Source organism: Archocentrus centrarchus, chromosome 2 (assembly GCF_007364275.1).
Source record: "Archocentrus centrarchus isolate MPI-CPG fArcCen1 chromosome 2, fArcCen1, whole genome shotgun sequence".
NCBI classification, from domain to species: Eukaryota; Metazoa; Chordata; class Actinopteri; order Cichliformes; family Cichlidae; genus Archocentrus; species Archocentrus centrarchus.
The window spans coordinates 15,576,144-15,602,722 of NC_044347.1; the positions used below are offsets into that span (position 1 = coordinate 15,576,144).

At 39.3% G+C, this 26,579-nt stretch overlaps 1 protein-coding gene across 1 annotated transcript in view; it reads left to right on the forward strand.

The window, feature by feature from the left end:
* Nucleotides 1-4,311, forward strand: part of tns1a (tensin 1a) — a 68,396-nt gene extending 64,085 nt beyond the window's left edge. The window contains exons 27-33 of the mRNA XM_030747051.1: nucleotides 12-89; nucleotides 213-284; nucleotides 1,363-1,389; nucleotides 1,731-1,899; nucleotides 2,229-2,297; nucleotides 2,388-2,417; nucleotides 2,992-4,311. Of these exons, the coding sequence (XP_030602911.1) occupies nucleotides 12-89; nucleotides 213-284; nucleotides 1,363-1,389; nucleotides 1,731-1,899; nucleotides 2,229-2,297; nucleotides 2,388-2,417; nucleotides 2,992-3,121 (575 nt within the window). The 3' untranslated portion in view covers nucleotides 3,122-4,311. The remainder of the gene's footprint in view (nucleotides 1-11; nucleotides 90-212; nucleotides 285-1,362; nucleotides 1,390-1,730; nucleotides 1,900-2,228; nucleotides 2,298-2,387; nucleotides 2,418-2,991) is intronic.
* The last annotated feature ends 22,268 nt before the right edge of the window (nucleotides 4,312-26,579 follow it).

The window sequence follows — 26,579 nt, forward strand, 5'->3', positions numbered from 1 at the left end:
TGTGTTTGCAGGATGTCTCTCTGCTTTGGTGTACCAACACTCAATGACTCCTCTGGCTCTGCCCTGCAAGCTGATGATCCCCACCAAAGGTAACTCGTGAATCTTGTAGCCAAAATCGATTTCACTCTGAATTCAGCTGCAAGCCAATGTATCCACCTCAGATAACTGTATTCTCATACAAATGTAACATCTACGCTGTTGTGTCACTCCAGACCCCAATGAAGAAGCGCTAGAACTCGCCACACCAACTGATCCAGTTGTTGAACTTCTTAAGCAGGGAGCAGGTAAGCATCACTGAAATTTACCACAAAAAATGTGTTTTCTTACCGGAAAACATCCTTTTAACATTCTTCTAAGGATAAAATGGACTTTTTGCTCACAGAAAAACTGAGAAAATGAGAATAAACCCATGTTTAGGAAAAAAATGAGGGCGAAACTAGAGTAGCGATTTGAGTGATAAGTTGTGTTTCTGCAAATTATAACATTGAGCTGTTTGTGAGATGCACCAATGACCTGCCAGTACCGACTTTTTTTTTTCCAATTCTGATTTTCCTTCTAAGAATTATAACTGACAGTATATACAAAATAAATAAATCAGATTTTCTTCAATGCAAAATCTTAATTTCATTATAAAAAGAAATGATTACATTTACATTTTCCCAAAACTGCACCAAATTACAGCGTCCTCTCTCAGTGAAACAACTGAAAATAAAGTGCTCTGTTATTGGAAAAAGCTACAAGTACTAAAAAACAAGTTGTTGTACACCTGACATATTTTACCTTACCAAACAAAAGCAAATACAACAGATTAATAGAACAAAACAAATGTCAGGTTCTTATGTCATTTTCCTGTATCTTTATAACTTCATCAGACCCTTTTCTCTTTTTTCACTTATGTCTATAATTTTCTTTGGATCTGCTTTTACTCTTTGACTGCTCGTACTGAGGCTCATACCGAGGCTGCTGGCTTGTGGCTGACTCTGAGCTCTGGATAGCCACTTTACCTTTGTTAGCATCCTTGAAATATCCCATGTTCAGCTGGGTGGGGGTGATTTAAGGGTCTGAATAGGTTTGTTCTTACTGAGGTTTTAGTGGTGGTTCCTGTATGGTTTACTTTGGCAAACTTTGTGTCTTTACTCACAGAGAAGAATGTCTGTGCTGTAACTATTTGCCTGGACCATTGTACTTGTGTTGCACATGCATGAAATGAACTGACTGGTCTCTCAAAGAACACTAGAAATCAGCTGATGGTTCCTGGCCAGTCAATTTGTGCATCTCTAGTTTTTTTTTTTTTGTTTTTTTTGTGGTTTTCAGAAGCATCAGTTCATCTGCTTACACACCCTTGTCACCCTTACTTTACAGTCCAGAAGGTTCCCGAGGAAGCCCATGGTAAATACTGGCTTGCACTGCTCTGCTCCATCACTTTGACTGCATATGAATGTGCTGTTTCCTGGTCTTACCAGGAGGGTTGCAGTCACTGTTAAAAAAGAAAAATGCATGCACGTTGTATTGCAGGTAGCAGTCAATGGACTGTAGAAGCATTTGTTTGAGTATTATACTTGCTACATTATATAATAATGTGCAATGCATGATAAACTCACAACATAACATTATTCACTGTACGCTTTTTGAAAACCCCTCACTGCAGCTTCCCTCACCTTAAAACAAACTGCATGCACACTGTTGAAGCTTCTCTTATGTAACAGTGTCTCTCTGTTGTTTACCTCTAGCGTGCAATGTTCTCTACATCAACTCTGTGGACATGGAATCGCTCACTGGGCCTCAGGCTATTGCAAAGGCAATTACGCAGACGCTGTCAACCAACCCTCTGCCCGCTGCCACCACCGTCCACTTCAAAGCGTCCACACAGGGCATCACGCTCACTGACAGTCAGAGGAAGTGAGTAAGCACATTCAGGAGTATCCGTAATATGACATATAACTTATAACAGTGGTCTGTTATAGTTGATCTGAATTCAAATTAAATGAATTCTTAAATCCTTGATTTAGACATGTTGCCACATTGAGATTAAAACCTATTATGTGAGTTCAGGATTAGTGGAAATTTTGTCAGAAGTCACGGAAGGAATCTGGTTTGGAAACGACCACGCTGAGCTACTGAACACAATCGCTGAAGTAGAATTATTTTTTAAGACAAGACATATTACACTTTTCACTTCAGAGCATGGTCCTTTAATGTTATGGTCTTTTTTTTTTCTTTAATTGCAGGATTTTCTTCAGAAGACATTATCCCATAAACACAGTAACCTACTGTGATGTCGATCCCCAGGACAGAAAGTAAGAAGTTATTTTATTGTGCAAAAACTAAACCGAACTAAATTTATAATCACTTATTAAAAAAAAACAAAAACAATTTTCTTTCTTTAGATGGGGCAAAGAAGGAGGTGGCTCAGTGAGGTACGTTTACATACTTTACAGATAAATGGGGATATAGAGGTATTTTGTGTTTAACCCTATTTCCAAGAAAGTTGGGACACCTTAAACATAACATTTAACAGAAAATTTATAACAAAAAGTCACCATATCTAATAGTGAAACAGAGAAGTTTCATTCTTTAGTCAAACATGTATATACCAGCTTTGGTCTATTTTCCTTAAACTTATTAAACTCAAAGGCTTTTTGCACTCAGAACTATCGCCATCTGTTGGCCTTCAGAAAGAATGCAGGCTTAAGCCACTTTCACATTGAATTTTTCTGACTATATTGTCTTTGGGGTAAAGTGTTAACACGTGTTTTTTCAGTTGAGTTCAAAATAAGTAAATATCAGGTTCATAATATGATGTGTTGTCTTTCTTTGTTTTGTTTTGTTTATTTATATTAGTTTCAAGTCATTTTCAAATCATTGCACTCTTTATTTTACAGTGCAGATACAGAATAACAAAACACAACACTATAAATTGACAGAATTGACCCTAATGATGTCATTACATTAGCAAAATGCTAATTGCATACATGTTCTTCTTACTTTCAGGCTTTTTGGATTTGTGGCACGGAAACAAGGAAGCACAACAGACAATGTCAGCCACCTGTTTGCTGAGCTGGACCCAGATCAGCCCGCCTCCGCCATAGTCAGCTTTGTCTCTAAAACGATGAAGCGGTGAAACCCTTCATGTTCAAATGGCAGTGGCCGTTTTGCAATCTTCCTTCATTGTTGGTGTCCTCTTTGCCAGGGCTGGATGGAGTCTTTTCTTTTCTGTTTCATGTTGGGGTTTTCTTTTCTATTTTCCTCCTCTCTTTTTTTCCTCCCTGCCTTGCTGGTTTAACTCGGTCTCTTTGAAGTAGGTTTTGTTTGAAGGCTTTGGCGTGGATCGAAACTGGAGCTAGAGGACGTGCAGTGTGGAGCTATGCATGTGACAAACATGGAAGCCATTGGAGGGAGAAGATTTATCCACGGGGTAACCTGTGCTAGGCGAATTTGCTCGCTAAAGACTAAAAGAAAAATGCAAAGTCAAGTCAGGGAAGATGTGAGAAAGTGTACGTTTCAGGGTTTTCTGTTGTTTTTTTGTTGTTGATTGATTTACCAAAGGTAGCTGCAATACAAGTGCGAGAATGATGTAGACGTTAAGCCATTGTTATTTCTTTTCAAAAGATAAAGCATTGAAAAAAAAAAAATCAGTTTTCTTGAACTCATCTTCAGGAAAAAAAAAAAAAAAAAAAAAGTTGGCCTTGGTGGCTTTTAGCAAAACAGTATCTGAAGACATTATGCATGTTAGCTTGATCTTTAAGCTCGACTCTTCTACCTTCCACAAAAGTCATTGTGAAATCCTTAGAGTGGTCATTTCCAGGTCTGTTTTGTGTTGGAAAGGGCTCTGCAGTGAAACAACAACTGATTAAAACTGCACTTAACAGACCAGACTCAAAAAAAAAAAAAGAAAAAGAAAAAAGAAAAGAAAACAACGCCACGCTAAGGCCACCGAACTCTGGGTCAGTGCAGCCACTCTTGCATCACCTCAGCATCCAAGTCTGAGCCTGATTTTTCTCTCTAAAATCCTCGCTTCTCGGATTATCCGCCTGACATGAGCAAGCTCTCGATTGCATGGCAGACAGACAGAGAGAGAGAGACTTTTTTTTGTCCACAAGATGGAGCCACTGATTCAGGCTGGGACTCTTTCCTCCCAACATCACACAGACTTGCTCATCACCAACTGCTTGCAGTAGTGGATCTGTTGATAGACGCTGCCACTGAAACACACTGGAAATCACCAGGGACTGGCCCAATGACCTGGACCTATGCACTGTTCTTTATGCATGTTGTTGTCCCAAAATGCACCCCCCCACCCCCCACCCTCATAGTGACATTCAACATCACTGAAAACATTCTATGCCATGTGCTGAAAACTAAAAACCTTTAGACAAGTACACCGACGTCGTATGGCTTGTCAAAGACTGCATGAAATAGAAAACATTTTTTTTTTGTACTCTTCTCAGAGTCCTAAAAAGAAGTAGAACAACCCACTGTTGAAGTAGTCACACGATGGTGAGATGCGATATTTTTACTTTAGTTTTGGTCCATTTGAGCCAGGGTTACCTTTCACTGTATCAAGGACAATTTTATGTTCCACAGTGTTGTCAAAATTTACATCCGGCTACCGGTAAGTGTTAAAAAAGAAAAAAGAAAAAAAAACACAAGAAGTGTCCACACTGTGCGCAATGCCTGCTTGTTGAACACATGCTCAACCATTCACAATAAGCTAAGGAAAGAATTGATATTGATATAAATGTACATAGATACTACTTTGAAAGGTGACATAGCGAAAAAAGTATTTATTTTTGTTGCTTTGTTCCCTCATGATTACTCATATATACATATATTGTACAGTCTAGATAAAGAACATTACCTAATGGGTTGAGAAAAAAAAAAAGATATATACTTATTTTGGCTAATGATTTCAAAGTCTGGTGATTTTGAAATGCGTTTGAATATATGGTGTACATTACTTTGTACATGTATATGTTTGTTTTCAGCTGTCATGTTTTTTTTTTTTGTGTGTGTTTTTATTTTCTTCCTGAACGAGGCAGGACATGAAGGAGGGAGACAGACGGATAGAAGCCAAGGCTCTGAAACATCTAAGTGTCTTTCCTTATGTTTGGAATGCAAACACACAGTAGCTGGTACATTTTAAGGTTTGGGTGAAAAAAAAAAAGAAAAAAAAAAGGGGGAAGCATGGAGGCCAACCTCGAATGCAATTTGAAAACAGCTTTATGCATCCATGACAGTTACAATTATAATTTTGCCAAAGATTCATACATCTATGCTGACTTGCTGCATGTCGCTTCTCAGTTTCCATTTTCGTGTTTCATTCAGTGTAGCTCAGCTTAAGCAGCGATTTTGGGAGCTTAATCAGCCAGGGACAGGCCAACATTGGTGTTCATGTCGGATGTTCAGTATAAATAATTGCAAGACAGGAAGGGATTGAGCTGCGCCCAACAGGAAGTGAGTATACAAAGAAGTTATATTCACTCACCAAAACATGAGTGATATAAAGTTCATGTGGGTGTCAGTGCTGGAGGTCATTAATGTCAGACACCTGTCTCACCTTGATGCTAAAGCCCTGTAGTTTCAGCCTTGTCAGGCCTCCAACGGTGCCCCCCCCCACTCGAGAGTCAGTGATTTATTTATTCTTATTTATTCTTTTATTTCCTTACACATTTTCACGTTTCATTGTCACAGCATTGCAGTTTTTACAGTCAGAGTTAATGATTTGAGGAATGTATGGTGACGCTTTATTGAAAGCAAAGAGGTACAGTGCACTTAAATCAATGTCATGAAGAGAAAAACTGAATAATAAAATGTTGAAAAACAATTTTTAAAAAAGAGCCTAAAATACATTGTACCTGTTGGCTTTGAGTCAAGAGTTACCTCGTTGTTTCAGTGAAAAAAAATGATTCTGTGACCCCTTGTACCGATGAGGCTTGTGTGTTGTACGAATGTTCTGCTATGGATGTGCAAAAGGGTCTCAGATTTTGTTTGTGCTTATCATTTACATTATACTGTCATGGCTTACCTGTTCCTAAGGAAAAATAAAATAAAAATATTAAAGCAATACAGATCAGTTACATTAAAGGTATGTGGGTGTTTATTCTGTGTGCTTTTTTTTTTTTTTTTAAGTAGCCCCCTCACCAAGAGCAAGTTTCCTTAGGAGACCCTATCAGGGGAAAATTTCTCCAGACAGTATACTGTAGCTGTAAGTATGTCCTGGTTCCTCAACACCTCACGTAGACCTTTTTAATCCATGTGGCATCTGAGCCGGTATGGAATCAGTTATAAGGGGTGGGGGAGGGCTAGTGATGTATGTCCTGACCAGGAATCAGTCCCCTGACCTATTGCTCCATGCTTCAGTACCTCTGTAGCTGTATACGAGTATGTTGGCGACTTTCATGGTGGCAACCCTACAAAAATTATTAGTCCTATCGAGCTTGGTTGTCTTGTGGGAGTCAGACTAAACTATGAGAAACAGACCCATAATAAAGTAACGTGATCAAAATACCACACTGTAAGGTTCCTGTGTCAGTCTTTAAATTTTCTTGACACATTCTACCTGTAAAAAAGACATAAATGCTGGAGCTCTCTGCTTTACCTCAGCACCAGTGTTAATTTTGTTGATGTTGAAAACGAGACGATAACTAAATAAAAACTACCTAAAAGGATAAAAACGATGACAAAATTAACTGACACTTTCGTCAATGAATGAAAACGAGACGAAAATGCTTGGCAGGGACCACATCCAATCAGAACTTATTTAATTTTGTGACAGGGCGGGTCAAGTTAGGAAAACATCCAATCAGAACTGATTTAATTTTGTGAAAGGGCGGGACAAGTTAGGAAAACATCCAATCAAATGCACAGTTGCACAAATTTGCTCTAAACCCGGGAAGGCCAAACCAGTAGTGATGGGAATTCGGGCTCTTTTCAGAGAGCCAGCTCTTTAGGCTCGGCTCCCAAAGAAGAGCCGGCTCTTTCGGCTCCCAAGTGGCTCCTTAGATTTTAATTATAAAAAGGTGTGAAATGAATTACTAATTTAAAAACATACATTAGGCCTATATCAAATGTTTCTTTATATACTCAACATATAATAGAGCGCTCCAAATACAAATTATAAAACAAAAGTTTGAAAATCAGAAAAAACAAGGGCCTTTGAGGAGTTGATCCTGTTTCTCCTGCCTGACGACCTGCCCTGTTTTGTTCTTCTAATTGCACTGAGGCAGGGGTCGGCAACCTGTAATCCGGAAAGAGCTATTTGAACCCGGTTTCCACAGAAAACAAAACAGTGAGCGCTGCAAATACTAGCGGAAGCCATATTAAAAGAAAAAGAATACAAATAAAGTCAACAGAAAGCCTGGTTAAACAAACGTTTTCAGCTGTTTTTTTCAAGACTCCACAGAGTCAGCTAAATGGAGCTGGAGTGGTAAACAGTTCCAGAGCTTTGGTGCTACTGTCTGAAAAGCTCTGCCCCTCCCTGGTTCTTAGTCTTGTATGTGGGACAACTAAAAGATTTTGATTTTGTTGTGTGTGAGACTGTTGATGTATGTAAAATGTATCCAGGCATTTGAAATTAATTGTTTTTTGTTTTTTTTAAAAAAGATCGGAATTGTATCGGTATCGGCAGATAAAATATCGGTATCGGACCTAAAAAAGTGGTATCGTGCCATCCCTAAACTAGACAAAAACTAAAACTATTCAGATGACTAAATTATGACTAAACCTAAATTACATTTTCGTCAAAAGACTATGACTAAAACTAAATCAAAATTTGCTGTCAAAATTAACACTGCTCAGCACATCATGAGCTGAATGACGCACACAGTCCCACTGAGTTGGAGCAGGTCTCTTGGCTGGGCCCTGGTTTAATCTGCAGATACTATTTGTACTTGCTTTATGGAGCTCAAGGTAGTAATGCAAGAGAGGTCTGTGGACTCCACTGTCCCACATGGAGGATATAACAACTTCCAAAATTCAATTAAATTCAACTCACTTTTATTTCTATAGTGTCAAATCACAAGAAACAGTCTTCTCAAGGTGCTTTATATAGTAAGGTAAAGACCCTACAACAATATAGAGAAAAGCCAACAATCAAAATGACCCCCTATGAGTAAGCAGTAAGCGACAGTGGGAAGGAGAAGCTCCCTTTAACAGGAAGAAACCTCTGGCAGAACCAGGATCAGGGAGGGGCAGCTATCTGCTGCAACCAGTTGGGGGTGAGGAGTGAGGGGAGGGATACGGGACAAAAGACATGAAAATGGAGGCAGGATGTACTTCTTTGGTAACCCACTTCACCAGCAAGCCCTAATACCAACCTCAAATGAGAGGGGCAGCAGTAGCTATTTGTACTTGGTTCAAAGAAGAGCACAGTTAGGATAGAAAATTTCCTCCCAACCAGCTTCCCTATGTTGCCACAGAAACGGAGTACATAAATAAAAATACATCTTCAAAATTAATTAAATTTTAAATTGTTATTTTAAATGACACAAATTTCCCCTCACATGTTCACTCTGAAGAGTCGTTTTGTTAAATGAATTGTTTCAGGTGGTTCAAGAGTAAAAAAAAAAAAAAGAAAGAAAAGACGCTGGAAACAGAAACAGATGTAAAGCGCGACTTTTCGGGACAGAATGCATTAAACAAATGTTGAATTTGTTTATCAAGGGTTGGTTTACTTCACAGCAGACAAATCATGTTTGTGAATGAAGACATAGTTTCCAGTGTCTCTCTTGGAAAAAAAAACACAGATGAAGATGACAGGAGAACAAATTCATAGAGGGCTGAAGGATGTACTTTTCACCCAACATGTCAAAAAACACAGAGGCATTTCTATGTAAGAGAAAGTGATGTGAGTTCAGATTTTTAACATCTGTTTTCGTTTCCTTTTCTCATTAATTTTGAATTCATACTAATTCTCTTCTGTTCCTTCTCCTTCCCTTTTGACATCTCTACGATGCTTCTGTGTCTTTATGCAAAGAAGACACAGAAAGAAAAATAAACTGTGGTGAGTGCTATCCAAAAAGCTGTTCCAGCAGTTCATTGTTAACATTTAAAGTAGGATACGTGACTAGATGGATGCATTTATACAACACACGATAAAGCTGAGGAATAACTTATCAAGATTCTGTCTTTAGCTGAAAGTAAATCAAACTTTGCAAGCCAATAGAACAAGTCTGTACTTGCTGGGTTCAGTCAACCCACATTTCACCTGGGTCCATGCTATGAATCCTCCAACATTTCCATGATGACACTTGTGATGTGATGATGCTCATTCAGCTCCCTGTGTGCAAATGTAAATGCAAATCTGTTTACATTTGATTTCATGCTGACATTGAAATTACCATACAAACAAATTAAAAAAAAACAAAGCATGACTTTGGATAAACAGATGGTAAATATATTCAATCCACTTTCTGCTTTCCATGTAGCACCGTATTGCTCCCATTAGTCTGCAGAGATGTATAAAGTACTGGAGTAGAGGAGTGGAGTAGAAGTACAAGTACTATATAAAAAAATTGACTTGAGTAAAAGTTGAAGTGTTCTTTCAACACCATACTCAAGTGGAAGTACAGAAGTACTCAATTTTTTTGGTACTTAAGTATTGCAAGTAGAAGTATTTCAAAAATTGCTACTCAAGTACCGAAAGTACAAGTACAAGTAAAAGTACAAGTACTGTGTATATTAAAGAAAGGCAGTCAAAAGTTTGATTATCATTGTTTATATTATTTCAAACATTTGAAAGGCACAATGTATTTGGCTGAAGCTGGAGTACAATGATAAAAGGCCATACAAGTGTTTACAAAAAAACAAACACAAATAAAACATCTCAAAAGGCCAGAGGGGCAGTCCACAGAGCAGCTAAAAGACAAACCTGGACAAGGTGTTCCTGGGACGTCATCCATCTCGATATCGGACAGTAAGCTGACGCGTTTTGTCCTCAATACTTGCAAGCAACAGCGCAAAAAGCGGAGACGAAGCCTGCGTTTTTTTTATAGGCTTTTATAGGCTGGCATTGATTCTATGACTTGGGGATGATTAATAACGTTTTCATAATAGTAACGAGTAACGATTCAGCACGTGAAAAATGTATCGGAGTAAAAGTATTAAATCAATCAAAAATATATAGTGGAGTAAAAGTGAAAGTAGGGGAAAAAATATGTACTCCAATAAAGTACAGATACTGCATTTTAGTACTTAAGTACAGTACTTAAGTAGTTCTACTTCGTTACTATACATCTCTGTTAGTCTGTATATATTACTGCATGGCTGATATTCTCACTGTACTGTCATCATTGCTGTGAAGGCTTTGCTAAAAATCTCTGTATCCTTAGACTCCTCTATCAGCATCAGGGCTGAAGCCTCATCAGCTTCATTTATTCTATGTTTGGATATAGAATAGACAGAAGATTTCAGACAGTAAACAGAAATGGTTTTAATAGTTTAATCTCTGCCATCCTAGTATTTTTAATTTTTCCTGTAAATGCATCCACTGCTAACAGCTAACTGACAACCTGTACTGTAAGACAAGTTGAATTGTGAGTAAAATAAATGTAAATTGTTTTTTTATCATTTTATTTTTTAACAAGTTTGCCATCATAGTTTTACAAAGTTTAAGCCACGGTACTCTGACAAGATCAAGATGAAACAAATATACAACAGACCCAAGTTTAAACAAACAACTGAGATAAACTACCAAACTATAATTAAATCACAATAAATAGAGGGGTTATTCAAATTAATCTTGCAAAGTAACAGTAGCTCTGTAGCTAATAAAACAGGGTCTCTGGAGAAAACAAAGTTTAATTCAATATAAATGTTATTTTTATTATTCTTAACAAATTTTGTAATTTTTTTTAGTGTTTGATTTATTTTTAGCATTGATTCAGGATAATAAAACATTGCTTTCAAATTAAAGGGAAGACTGATCTCATTATTTCATTTTCATTTCATTTTCATTTTTATTTCATTCAATCAACATATAAATAATTTTTATAACCAAAGAGAAAAAAATCATGAATGAAAAGGAGCAGAAAGAAGTATAAACTTATAATATCTGCCCCTCATTCACACAAATACACAGACACCAAAAAAACAAAAAAAAAAAAACATAATAAAAATAAGTTTTCGCTATTCAGCTTGGAAGACTGTTAGTGGCTTACTTCAAATATACAGTTACAGTATACACAACAAAAAATACAAAACATCAACTTATTCAGTGCCATATCGCTTCATCATAATAATTTTCAATTTTCTTTTAAATATAGAAAGAGACTGAGATTGCTTTATCTCACTGTCAAGGTTGTTCCATAAATTGACACCTTTAACTGAAATACATCTTTCCATAGTCATTGTTCGAAATCTTGGTTTTTTTTAAATGTCAGTTCCTTTTAGATTATATTTACTTTCTCTTTTAACAAATCTATGTTGAATATTGACTGGTAATATTTGTTTATGCACTTTGTACATTATTTTTAAAATATTGTATTCTATCAATTCATTAAATTTCAATAAATTTAGTTGTATAAATATTGGATTGTTTTGGTCTCTATATCCACTTCCATTTATAATTCTAACAGCTCTCTTCTGTAGAAGAAGAATCGAATCTGTATGAGTTTTACAGGTGCTACCCCACACTTCCACACAATATGTCAGATATGGAACAATCAGTGAGTTATACAAAACATACAAAGCTTTTTTATTTAATAATTCCTTTACCTTATTTAAGACAGCAATAGTTTTGGATATTTTAACTTTAATATAGTTTATATAAGCTTTCCATGACAAATGTTCATCTATAAAAATACCCCAAAATTTAATTTCTTTTGTTATTTGTATTTCTACTCCTTCAACATATAATTGAACATCAATACTTTTTTTACTACTACAAAATATCATAAACTTTGTTTTATCAATATTTAAAGATAATTTATTACTATCAAACCAGCTTTTAATTTTTATAAATTCATTTCCAACCACATCCAACACTTGTTTAATATTTTCTCCTGAATAAAATGAAGTCGTATCGTCCGCAAATAAAATACACTTCAGTGATTTTGAAACCGTAGTAATATCATTAATATACATAAGGAAAAGTATGGGTCCCAGGACCGATCCCTGTGGTACTCCACAACTTATATTGCAAATAGCAGATTTTCTATTATTAACTTCTACAAACTGTTTTCTGTCCTTCAAGTAACTTCTAACCCATTCATGTGCCACTCCTCTGATTCCATATATGTACAATTTATATTATTTCCACATAATATAAATTAAACAAACACAAAATACAAGTAAATGAGGTTAATAATAAACTATACTATACTATACCACAATAAATAACAGCTGATTCAAAATAATTTTTGGAAAACTGGTCCTGCCTAAACCTGCACGCCAATGGCCACCCCGGGGTGCTGCAGAGGAGGCCCCCTCTCGTCAATCCCAAGAGCTGAGCAACCGACTGGACCAACCGGTATCAGAAGGTAGGCACTATGCGGGCCCAAAGATTCCCCCCTACCAAACAGGGGAAGACATTGAGAACTATGTGCTACGTTTTGAACGTATGGCCAAAACCTGGAGATGGCCAGAGAGTGAGTGGGCTTGTCGACTAGTTCCATTGCTTTCTGGGAAGGCGCTGGAGGCCTACACTGCCATGGATGAAGAAGGAGCTCATTGCTATAATGACTTAAAAGGGGCACTGCTAACAAAGTTTGACATTTCACCTGAGACCTACCGACAGAGATTCTGGGCCCACCAGATCCCACCAGGTGAGAACCCCACGGAGACGTACTACCACCTTAAGGGACTCTACAGACGCTGGATGCGGCCAGAGCAGCACACCAAGGAGATTGGAGAGGCGATCATCTTGGAGCAACTACTTCGAGTGCTTCCAGGAGAATTGAGGACCTGGGTGAAGGAGCATGAGCCAGCGGATGGACTAACGGCTGCTAAGTTGGCACTACAGTACCTCAACGCACATAGAGGAGTTCCAGCGGCACGTTCCATGGGGGCCACACCTCGAGCATCGCACCAGATGGCTCAGCCAGGCCTGACAAGGAGAGAGATTAACCCGAGCTCGTCAGAAAACACCAGACCGGCACCAAACCTACGAGCTTCTGGTAAGGATATTGTTTATTATTACTGCCAGCAGATAGACCATAAAGCTTCGGTGTGCCCCATATGCAAAGCTAAAGTCACCGGGGCTTGCTATGCACCTCGACTAGAGATGGAGCCCACCGGGCAACAGAGATTGGGACGGCAGCGCTATAAAACTGTAACTGTCAATGGTCAGCAAGTAGCTGCTTTGTTGGACTCTAGTAGCTTTATGTCCTTAGTCAAGCAAAGTCTGGTACCAGTGAGCAGTGTGGACTATGGTAGACAGGAGGACATCTTGTGTGTTCATGGTGATAAGCATGTGTACCCCAAAGCTGAGTTAACAGTGACTATTGATGAACAACCCTACATTTTGTCAGTTGGGGTAGTTCAGAACTTGCCAGTAGATGTCATCCTGGAAATGGACTTGCCTGTACTCCCAGGCTTGCTGCGAGAACAGGAACAGCAAAAAGAAACTGATTTGGGGAAAGGGGAGAATGATGGAGTGACTGTCTCTGGTCCAGTGATGACTCGAGCCCAGACAAAAGCCTGTGGTCAGCCCCTTCCAGATCTTGACAGTAGTCTGTGTGAGGGTGGCACCAAGTGGCCAAGAAAGTCCCGTCACCAACGCCGCTTTGAAAAGCAGCTATGGATGACGGGACCAGACAGGACAAGTTCCATGTGGGAGGTACCTAATAATATTGCAGTGTTACAAAGGGAGGATGATACGTTAAAAAAAACCTGTTTGCTAAGGTTAATGATGTGGGAGTGGGAGGTGTCCTGGGAAATGAAAAGTTCATTGTTCATAAAGATGTGTTGTATGCAGTTGACGGTGACCACCAACGCCTCGTGATCCCAACTAGCTGTAGAAACCTCATCATACACGTAGCTCACACACTCCCCTGGGCCGGGCACCTCAGCCAGCAAAAAACCTACATGCGGGTTAGTTCACGTTTTTTTTGGCCATCTATGTACACAGACATACAAAAATATTGTAGTACCTGTCCAACATATCAGAAAACATGCCCTGCCCGTAAGTCAGACCGTGGCCTTCTGCAACCACTCCCCGTCATCTCCACTCCATTCCGTCGGATAGCTATGGACATTGTGGGACCTCTGGTGAAGAGCAGCAGGGGTCATCAGTACATCTTGGTGGTGTGTGATTATGCAACTCGCTTCCCAGAAGCTTTCCCGCTGCGGACCATCACTGCACCTAATGTTCTGCGTGCACTGATTCAGTTGTTCTCCAGGGTGGGAATACCAGATGAGATTCTCACAGACCAAGGAACAAACTTTACCTCCAAGTTGATGCAGCTCTTCCACAACCAACTAGGCATCTCGGCAATCAAGACGTCACCTTACCACCCCCAGACAGATGGCTTGGTGGAAAGGTTTAACCAGACTCTGAAGAGGATGTTGAAGAAATTTGTAGCAGACACAGGCAAAGACTGGGATCGGTGGCTGCCCTTCCTGCTGTTTGCCTATAGAGAAGTTCCTCAAGCCTCCACTGGCTTCTCCCCTTTTGAGTTGCTCTATGGCTGGGATGTACAGGGTCCTTTGGATCTGCTCCGGAGACGCTGGGAGACTCCTTCCCCCATGCCCAACAGTCAAGGAGTTGTGCAGTTTGTTCTTGAGATGAGGGATTGGCTGGCGGAATACCTTGGGGAGGCTGAGGTTAACCTGCGTGAGGCTCAGAAAAGCCAGAAGACCTGGTATGACCAGCAGGCTCAACATCGTGAGTTGCAACCAGGCCAGAAGGTCCTGTTGCTACTCCCTTCAGCAAACAACAAACTGCTGGCGAAATGGCAAGGGCCATACACAGTTATCCGCAGGATGGGGCCAGTGACCTATGAGATCCATCACCCCGAAAAGAAGAAACCGAAGCAGACCTATCATGTGAACCTGCTTAAAGAGTGGAAGGAGCGTCCAAGCCCGACTGTAGGGAAAGCGTTACTAGTAAGGGAGGTGACCCTAAAGCCCGAAGTAGAGCCAGAGCAGGAAACACCCCAGCTACTCCCTGTGCTGGCACATCTGGCACCACAACAGGTGGCCCGGCTATTCCTTGTGTTCCAGGAGGTTCCATCGTTGTTCTCAGCCAACCCTGGCCGAACCACCCTTGTTGAACACGTCATACGCCTAAAAGATGGATGACCCATACGCCAGCGTCCTTACCAGGTTCCACAACAGCTGGTGGGGAAGCTGCGACAGGAAGTGGAGAAGATGTTGGAGCTTGGGGTGATTGAGCCGTCCTGCTCAGAGTGGTGTAGTCCAGTGGTCATCATCTTCAAGAAGGATGGTTCCCTGCGCATCTGCATCGATTTCCGGAAACTCAATTCCATTTCCGAGTTTGACGCTTACCCCATGCCACGAATCGAGGATCTGTTGGAGAAAATTGGAGCTGCCCGGTACGTCACCACCCTGGATTTGTGTAAAGGATACTGGCAGGTACCCCTGGAGAAGTCCTCTCGACCATGCATGGCCTTCTGAACACTTACTGGACTGTTCCATTTCACAGTGATGCCCTTTGGGCTACATGGGGCACCAGCTACCTTCCAGAGGCTGATGGACCGTGTATTGCAGGAGTGTGACCATTGCAGCGCCGCCTACCTGGATGATGTGGTGATCTTTAGCAACACCTGGGAAAAGCACCTGCAACACTTGACCGATGTTCTTGGAAGGATCCAAAAAGCAGGATTGACACTCAACCCCTCTAAATGTGAGTGGGCACGTCAGGAGGCACGCTACCTTGGCTACCAAATAGGACAAGGAGAGGTCCGACTCCAGGTGGACAAGATCGAGGCTATCCAGAACCTCAGCCTCACACCAAGAAGGAGGTTCGATCCTTCCTAGGACTGGTTGGCTGGTACAAAAGATTTGTGCCACAGTTTGCAAAAATTACCGCTCCGCTTACCGCATTAACCAATAAAGACCAAAGAAACCCGGTAACATGGACGGAGGAATGTGAAAAGGCCTTTGCCACCCTGAAAGCTTGCCTCTGCACTTCTCCAGTGCTGAAGTGCCCTGACTTCAGCAAGAAATGTTAAACATGTAAAATTATAATTTGCTTGGGTAGCAAACAAAACTTCCACTTTTTGCATACTGACATGGAAATTCCCATAAATATATGTTCAAAAGAAAGACATGTCTATGGATATATAGATGATAAATATATTTGAAGTTTCCACTGCCACGTTTAAGTATCTTGAGCTTTGTTTCAGATGTTTTTCAGGTTTAGAGAAATATTTAATACAAAAATTTGCAGTAATTTGGTCCTTGAAATTATTTCTTGTCTGCAGTAATATGAACAGCTAATGCACTCTAAATATTTTTCTGGAAGTTCATCTATCAGTACACCTGAAAGAAACACACTTGTATACTTTTTTTGACTGCTTGCAATAAGAGGTTTAAGCAGCATAAACCAAGAGTTCCTCAAACATGGAAATCCACCATCTGAGCACAGGGTGCCAGTGGCAAATTTGCCAATCCTGGTGTTCTCTGGCAAATGCCAAGCATCCTGCATGGTGTTGGGCTCTGAGCACAACCCCCATCTGTGGACAATAGGCCCTCATACCATCCTCATGGAGTCGGTTTCTAACCGTTTGTGCAGACACATGCACATTTGTGGCCTGCTGGAGGTCATTTTGCAGGGCTCTGGCAGTGCTCCTCCTGTTCCTCCTTGCACAAAGGTCGAGGTAGCGGCCCTGCTGCTGGATTGTTGCCCTCTTACAGCCTCCTCCATGTGTCCTGGTGTACTGGCCTGTCTCCTGGTAGTGCCTCCAGCCTCTGGACACTACACTGACAGACACAGCAAACCTTCTTGCCACAGCTCACATTGATGTGCCATCCTGGATGAGCTGCACTACCTGAGCCACTTGTGTGGGTTGTAGAGTCCATGTCATGCTACCACGAGTGTGAAAACACCACCAACATTCAAAAGTGACCAAAACATCAGCCAGAAAGCATAGGTACTGAGAAGTGGTCTGTGGTCCCCACCTGCAGAACCACTCCTTTATTGTTCATGTCACTTTCCAGCACCCTGGCACGGACCTTACCGGGAATGCTGAGGAGTGGGATCCCAGATAGTTTGAGCACACCCTCCGGTCTTCCTTCTTGAAGATGGGGACCACCACCCCGGTCTTCCTGCTGTTGCAGCATCTCCCTCTCTATAATCTGCGTGCTTATGCTCTGATATCATTTAAATTGGAGTAAAAACTGACACGAAACTTGTGTCTTCTGCACGCAGAAGGATAGAAAATCTTGAGGGAGAAAATGGCGAGTTTAAGGCTGGGCTCAGTACAAAGGAAGCCCATTTCCATCAGATGTATGCATGATCATATTTTGCAGGTCACTACTCACAGCTTGTGGCCATAGCTGAGGGCGGAAACAAAGATCAACCAGTAAATTTGCAGCTTCACTTTCATGCTCAGTTCTCATTTCACCTTCAGGTTCCACTCGCTCTCTTTGCATCACTGCAAACACTGTACCAATCCATCTGATAATCTGCCACAACACTTTCCCCATTTGGGTACAAGACCCTAAATTACATGTATTTCTCTACTTGGGTCAGCAACTAGTCCAGAATGCAAAGTAGGCACTCCACCTTTTTCCAGCTTAAAACCATGCCCTAAAATTTGGAGGTCCTAATTCTCATCCCTCTTTATGTCCTTAAAATTTATGAATTGATTCAATCTCAAAGGGCACGCCTGTATTGCTGCCTATGATCTTTTCATGGTCTTACAAGAGCCAAATAGCCCAATAGGGACCAAAATTTGTGTTAATGAGCAGTGGTACAGGTGTACCTAACAAAGTGCACACACACACACACACACACACACACAGAGCGAGAGAGAGAGTCTCTACCACTTAAAGGAAGAGCAAAAGTGCAGTATTGAGCTTACTGACGCACTCAGCTCCCCTCAGCCTCCATGTCCAACCTGATTTATTGCTCTTTCTTCCTGGCTTATTTGTGAGAGATGCTGTTTCTCCACAAGATGGAGCCACTGGTTTGGACTCTTCTCTACAGCAGTCTCATTAATTCCTTGAGTAAATAGAATCACTTAATATTTGGAGATTATTAAATATTACCATATTAGAGAATAATATTGACACAGGAGAAATAAAAACTAGAAAATAAGCTTGCTATCAAAATGTAGGTCTTCCATTTGCTATAACTTGCTTTGAGCAAACACCCATCCCACATGGTGATAAATATTTTGAAATTTTATTTTGTGGTACAAATTGTGGGACTTGACCACCTGATTGTTTTTTGTGATTTTTTTTTTAATTTAACTAGATTTTATCTGGTTGTGGAGAGCAAAGAGGAGGTGCTCTGTGGAGTCGAGTATTCCGTTAACCTTAACGGGCAATGATTTGAAAATGAAAAACATGAATGAAGGAACTCGCTTTTTTTTTTTTTTTTTTTTTTGCTTTTGCTTTGTAGTAAAATATTTTCATATTGGAGCTGCTCATTACCCTCTCTTCTAGCTTCTTCGTTTTTCAACCTGCTTCTGTGCGCATGGTACCACAGGTGGGCGATGGTACATACTTGAACACCTCTAGGGGACTTGTTTTCTGCTTGTCCCATATTTCAGCCTAGCACACTTCGCCAAGCCATGAGGGCTGTGGCACAAATCACCAGTCCTTTCATAAAGACAAGAACACACTCTTATTGTTACTCAATACTTCATATTTACTTCCAAGCTCAGGCCAATGGAAATATATTATTCATCATTTCCCGTCAGAAACTGGAACTGAAGGATATCTAATACAAGTTCCTTCCTTCCCAGTGGTTCTCAAACTGTGGGCTGCTCCCCACTGATGGGGTGCAGGGTGATGACATTTGGGGCGTGATTGACCTGGGAGAAAAGTCATTTGCAACAAATGGTGAACATCGGAAACATTAGCAGGTACGCTGACACAGCGACTAGTGAAACTCTCCACCTTCACCGTCTGCTGCTTTTCTCAGACTTTGCTTCCACACTGAGGGGGACCCTCACACTTACCTGAGCTACAGCTTTAGAAAGTTTAAGCAGGTCTGCTTTCTTCAAACAAAATATTTGGTTGAAAGATAAATATAAAGCCATATTTTTGTCACTGAAAAGTAAAAAAAAAAAGCAAAAATCTTTCCCATGGAAATATATACCTATTGTCAAATCTAAAAAGTGACACATGCCTAAATTATGATCAAGTCTGGAGAACATGAAGCCCTCCGTACTTCTACATGTGCAGCTTCACTCTGCCTGCAGAGGGAGGTATTCCCAGCACTTTCAAACTTAACACTGAATTTGAATCTGAAATACTTTTTTTTTTTGTTAAAACAAATAAATAAATATGTGCAAGAACAACCTGGTAAAACTGTATAAGTTTAATTCAAGTGATTTTTTTAAATAATTATTTTTAATGAGCCACAGTTTATTATTTTTGTACTATTACATTGTTTAAACAGAAAAAAAATGATGAAAACACAATGCTTTCAAAATGAAAAGGAAAACTTTTACATTGAGATGAGATAGAAATAAAACCGAAACGCATCAAAGAACAAAACACCAATAAACAAATGCAATACCAATACCACAATAAATAAAGACTTATTCAGATTAAGTTTGCAAAGTAAAGTAAAGTAGCTCATTAGCAACTAAAATGTCTCCTCACAGTCATGAGCTCTCCAAACACTCTTTTTCCTCCTGTCACCTGTAAGCCTGCACAGTCCATCTAGCCATCTGGACATGTTGGTGTTCGCACCACAGACCTCATAGCCCAGCTCCTGCCCGTCCACCCAAACCCTGAACATTTGATTTCACTGGTTACTGGCTCATGCAGGACAGTGGAAAACAAAATATTTGTGGAGGCTCAGTGGTTTGTACAACTGTGAGCTATTAATTGTCCTCCTATCTAGTTTCACTTCATGGTTCTGATTCTGTTAATCTCTTCAAAATATGCATTAACATCCAAAACTCCTTGTTTCTTCTTTGCATGTAAACAGGAGCACTATTTATGTTTCTGTAACAGCTAATCCACCAGTATTTGCAGAATCTTCAATGGAAAGTATATTTTAAATGCTAAAATATAATTACCGTTCTTATCCATGAATTTTCAAACTCACTGTTTTACAACAAAACAAAAATAAATAATAAAGGAAATTGTTATTTTTGGTTAAGATGCAAAAAGTCATTTACTTACATTCCTGAACAGAAAGATTCGTTTTAGTGGTTGAATTTTATGCTTGATGAATTTCTGACTTCTCAGAGAAGTCCAGTGTGACGGCTCAAATTTGGAGATAAAAACTAAATCAGTTTATTTTCCAAATAAATGACAATATTATTTTTTTTTAAACATGTTTTTGACAGATTTCTAAAATATTTGTTTTCTTGTTTTTATGACAGGTGATTGACAGATTTGTTAAACACTGGATGTGTTGACAAATCTTTACAAAAGACTTTTAAATATTCACACACGTCATTCAAACAGCTCAGTAACAAATAAAATTTAGTCTCTTTTCACAGTCACGAGCCTCCCAAACTCCCTGACTCCCTCCTGTCACCTGTAAGGCTCCGCACTTCATCTTGGCATCTGGACATGATGGTTTTCCCCCTTGACCCCAAACCTCATAGTCCAGTTCCTGCCCGTCCACCCACAGCCAGTCCCCAGATAAGAAACGCAGACCAATCCAGACGTGTTCAGTGGTGTTATATTTCTTCAGCTCTGTCTGCATCAGCAGTATCTCAGTCTCTGATGCCACACTGGCCAGGTCATCATGCTGCTCCCTGCAGTACTCCAACGCTTCCTCCCAAGTCCTGTTCTCCCTCACCACAAATGCACTGTAGCAGAAGAAGGTATGTTCATACCATATGCTGAAATCATACCCTCTCTCATTCCATATACCGCCATAATCTTCGTTATTATTAAGGTCATTAGGTTCACCTTGTTCCCACAAAAGCCAGGACACTGCTCCACCTCCTGACCACAACCATTGCGTTCTGTTTGAGGAATTTCTTTCCAGTCCTATCCACATATACTTGTTGACATTGCCAGAGAGCTGCTGAAGTTTGTCGAGATCATTCTGGTTACTGACAGGAGCCAGGTCTGTGTAGGTCTGCCGACAGTACTTCTGAGCATCAGGCCAATTCTTTTCCTCCTTCACGTAAACATACTTTGTAAAAGTTCCAGACAAGCTCAGCAGGAGCAGGATACAGGTGAAGATTTCATCCATTGTTGCTTCTCAAAGGGTTCTGCAGGGCAGTGAGGATCCAAAGAGGTCTGGAAGATATATGATGGAGCTGTGAGCTTTGACTGTCAAAAAGTTTTTGCATATCAGGGCGGCCCTTTATCCTCTGAACCTTTCAGTATTCAGCAGCAGGAACAGACAATAGATACTCACTTGTACTTGTTCAAGTAGCTGATGAGTCATTTTATTAATCACCAAAAACTCAACAGGGAACAATTTAGAATTTTAAAATGTATCAAAATTGAATGAAATTATTATCTGATGCGAAGCTTAAAAACTCAAAATGTATGAACACTTTAGAATATGAAGAGTTTACATATGGTTGACCTAAAACATCATCAGAATTTCATACGAGTCCCAAAGGCAGAAAAAATAGTATAGAAGGCGATTAAAGAAATGAACTGAAAGTATTGATTTTTCCAACTGACTAAAAACCATTTTGCTTTTGAATTTAGCTTTCAGCTCCTAAAATCAGAGGTAAATATATTTTTCCTCACAAAGTCTGAATACATACTAAACATTTATAATAGTATGAAAATTCTACTCATGTTACTATTAAACATTATGCCAGCTTAAATTAAATTAAATATGTTAAGATGAACCTTTAGGTAAGTATAAGGACGTTATTAGAGTTTAAATTAGTTGCTATCAGACAGCTAAATGTCAATTCAAATTCAAGTTATTTACTTTATTTCATGATATTTGTACATAATCACACAAATGAGGGTTGCTGGGGGTCATTTTGTTAAATAGTTTTAAAAACATTTTGAAAACATACAGAAGCTGATAAAAAGCTTATGTTTGCTGGAGCAAGCTAAACAGTTTTTTTTTAATGTGCTTAAGGCAAAATTTGATGTGTCACTGGCTTCACAACAAACAACATGACACGAGAAACAAATCACATTGTTAAGGCAAAGTGGTTTTTCATATTAGCATGTCATCATATTTGGAAAACAAATGAAGTCAAGACGTGAAAGAGGACTGAAAAAAAATATGTCATCCTTATATTGTGTGCAAGAGGGGTGTATAGTATGGACACACTCAGCCGTTCATATGAATCTTTTAATTGGTACGGTATGTAACAAGAGGAAGAGCATGAGCTACAGAATACAAATGGAAAGATTTTTGCCTATATGAGACACAATACTAACCATAATGACAACACAAGCCATACACAAATGCAAAAATGAACAGATTCTTAACTCTCGTTACATATAGCCAAACAAGTTGGTATACCAATATTTTATTTTAAATGCTCGTCTGTACATGTAAAAACACCTTTTACTTTCTCATAAAGTCTCCCATCGTCCTCTTAACCACAATTGAGAGTATTATGACCTACAGCCTCACCTCCTGGTTTGGCAGCTTTAAGAACTGCAAGACTCATGAGCTAAACAGGGCAGTGAAGCTGGCCAGTAGGTACCCCCACCCTCACCACCATCACCTCTCGAGAAATGTAACTACACATCAAGTCCACGCAGCCAGTCACAATGATTGTGATCGGCCTGTTCAGCACTGCCTTGTCCTCTCATGAATTTCTGGCTTCTTTTGTTTTTTGTTTTTTTTGTTTAAATTTATCAGTGAGAGAATAACAATCGGGAATAATAATCAAAGCATCAATAGAAATGTCAGCAAATTCCTGGAGGAAAACTGCTGAAGCTATCGGAATTGACATGAGGGCATGAACAAAGTGGGAAAAACCAGAGGGACCAAATATGTTTGTGGTCTAAAAAAAATAAATAAATAAACGACAGTATTTCCACTGCTACACAGAAAACAATACCTGTTGACAGTTAATTCTGCAAATTTTATTTTCCAAATTGTAAACAAATAAGGTTTAAACCAGCATTTATGTTGCTGCCACAATGTAACTCGGTTTAACACAGTAACCTGAATCCATCAAAGTGACCTATCACATTAGGCTCCTAGCCAGCAGGTTTCACATGCAGAGAGTTTCCAATGGGAAGCCAGTGGGCTGGTGTGCGTGCCCTGCATGCACACCAGCCCACTGGCCTCTTTTTGCGAGTGGCTGCTGAGTTGTATGCTGGCAGGCTGCTGAATATAGAAAAAATTACCTGCACTCATGAAATGAAATTGTTTGCTCAGATTATTTTGTTTCTCATGCGTGACTTTTGACATCAATTTAATTCCATGCTTGCAGTAACAAATACCACCACCTCTTACACGCTCCCATACATTAGAAATACCACATCAATTAAATTACAAAGGCCTTTTAAGAGATGAACTTATTACAACAGACAAATAATATAAAGTACCTGTAAATAAGGATCTTAATCCTTTCTTAATCAATTATACTACTGTGAACTTAAACTGTCCTTTAAAACATAACTAAGTATTTATTGGTAACCCTTTTTTAACTAAATATCACAACTGCATTTAGGCTCCTACACTCCTTATTTTAGCATACATGCATACATTCCGGCTTCTTTTGTTTCTTGTTTTTTTTTGTTTAAATTTATCAGTGAGAGAATAACAATCGGGAATAATAATCAAAGCATCAATAGAAATGTCAGCAAATTCCTGGAGGAAAACTGCTGAAGCTATCGGAATTGACGTGAGGGCATGAACAAAGTGCGAAAAAACAGAGGGACCAAATATGTTTGTGGTCTAAAAAAAAAAAAAAAAAGATTTGATCCACTGCTCTCTTGGATATAAACAGCTTTGGAAGAAATCTATTATGAACGGTCACCTTTCATGAGCTTCAGACATGCACTTGCCCTTTCACTCTCTGAACCACACAGTAATCACAAACCAAGTGAGAAAGCACAGCTGCTTTAGCCATCTGTTTTTTTTGTTTGTTTGTTTGTTTTTTATTGCTTATAAAACTGATGCTTGCAGGGCCTGGAACCCTTTACCTATGGTTGTATAAAAAGACTTTATGTGAAGTAACTTTTTCATAGTAATTATATTTAACCACACAAATAGTTTTCTTTCAGTGGCCCTAGAGTTAAGAAATGAAAATAGGTTTATGCATTTATGAAGGCTTGAATGAAATAATTAAATGCAATTGAAAAGCTTCAGAAATATATATATATATATATATATATATTTTTTTTTTATATATATATATATATATATATATATATATATATATATATACCATTATATACACTCACAGAAATCACAAGGTTCTTTGAAAAGGAAACACCAAACAAATCTGTGAATTTGTTTAAGGCAAAACACGGGTGTTGGTCGGCAACCAAGCAAATCATTTTGTGTGTGAAGGCAAAGTCATTTCATCATACTGAAAACAAATGAAGAGGTCAAGGGAACAAATATGAGAGGAATAGAAGACATCATTTCATAAATTAGTTTCTTATTCACATGAAATGTTTTTTGCAGATATGAAAATATTGAGTCATTCTTCATTTCTATATATTTTGTTTCCAGAGGTGGGAAGTAACGAAGTACAAATACTTCGTTACTGTATTTAAGTAGATTTTTCAGGTGTCTGTACTTTGCCTGAGTATTTATTTTTCTGACTACTTTTTACTTTTACTCCCTACATTTTTACACAAGTATCTGTACTTTCTACTTCTTGCATTTTCAAAACAGACTCGTTACTTTAGCTTTAACACGTCTGAGAAAAGTTTGCATTTCCATCAAACATCAAACAATCTGAGCGTAAACGGAGGAATAATAACATATAAGAGACGATCGTACTGGTGTATCCTCCATCACCGGGGCTTATCAGGTACAAAGGGGTTAAATACACAAACACATATAATTAATTTATCATTTATAGCGTTATAATCAGGGGTTACAGTGGGCCAGACTGAGTCTGTAAGTTGTGCTTGCGGGACATAAACAGCGCTACTGAAGAGGAGCGAGCATGAAGGGAGTAACGTGTGGCAGGTAAATGCAGCGTTTCTAAATGCTGAACAAATATCAGCAAACACACAAAGTGTGTGCAGTTTGTCACACAGTTTTTCTGCTAGCTAAAAGAAGAGCTGCTGTATTTCAGCGAGAGCAAAGAGAGAGACGTTCACTCAGAGATGGAGAAAGAGGACAGGAGAGGAAGAAGAGAGGCTAGATTTAAAGGTAAGGACTGCAAAACAAACTGAAGTATGCTGACTTTGTGTAATTCAAAGATTGCATGAAAATATTGCAGTTTAGTACAGGTCAGCTTGTTGTACTGTATTTACAGTAAAGCTTTGTATTGGTGCACAGAGGCTGTGTTGATGGTCAGAGTTACAGAGTTGGCAGAGTTGGACCCAAATACAGGACTCTGCAGGCAGACGTAACTTAAAAGGTATTTATTGAGTCACAAAACAAATATACAAAATCCCCTTGGGAGCCAGGCAAGGAGCATGATCCAAGAAAAGACAAGACATGGATACAGGAACACGTGTTCTTGTTAGTTCCTTGCCAGGTCGTTGTTTTGATGTCCACTGTTCCTGCTGTGCACCTCATGTTTTATGTCCATGGTTATCCCACATTTAATTTTGGAGCTGAAGTTTGTGCTGCTGGCTCCTGTCCAGCCTGTTCTTTTTTGTACTCCTGTAAATAAAGCCTTAACTTAAAATGTTCCTGCATTGGGGTCCTCAACCTGCCTGCCACAGCAGTACATGACACTATCAGTAGTACTGTTTCAGTGCTATGATGAATGCTGAAACCTAATGAAACTTTTCAAATAAACCATTCCTCTGCAAATGATCAGTTAGCTGTTTGACAGCTATTTTAGGAATTTTTCAAATAAGAGGAAGGTTGGAGATTCGTCTATAAATACCTAATAAAGTTGGATCACATGGAGGCTTTTTAAGAAGTTGTTTGATTTGTATCTTTGAAGCCTGTGGTATAGATCCTGTTAGTAGAGATGTAAAACTTCTTTGAAACGTCAGTCTTGTAGTAATGGGGTCTAAAGAACATGAATACTTCGATTGTCTACTTCACAGCAGGGAATTCATCTCAGAAAAAATATATAAAAAGAGCTTCTGCTCTGAAAAGTAAAGATATTACTGAAGGGCCTTAAGCTTTCCTACTTTCTATTGGTCACCAGGGAGCAGCTACTCTGGTTTTTATAAAGAAGAGATACATAAGCATTAATTATAGCACTAAGGTATCCATGTCTGTGTGATGGCATAATTTCTTAAAGTTCTATTAAAACAAAACGGTAACACGCAAAAGTCCATCTAAAGATTAGAGTGCTACAGGATGAACAAGGCAGCAGTAGGCCAGTGATTTTGTTTGAGTTTGAGTTCCAGCCTCAGATAAGTAAAGCTTAGAGGCATGAGAAATGGAGGCAGCC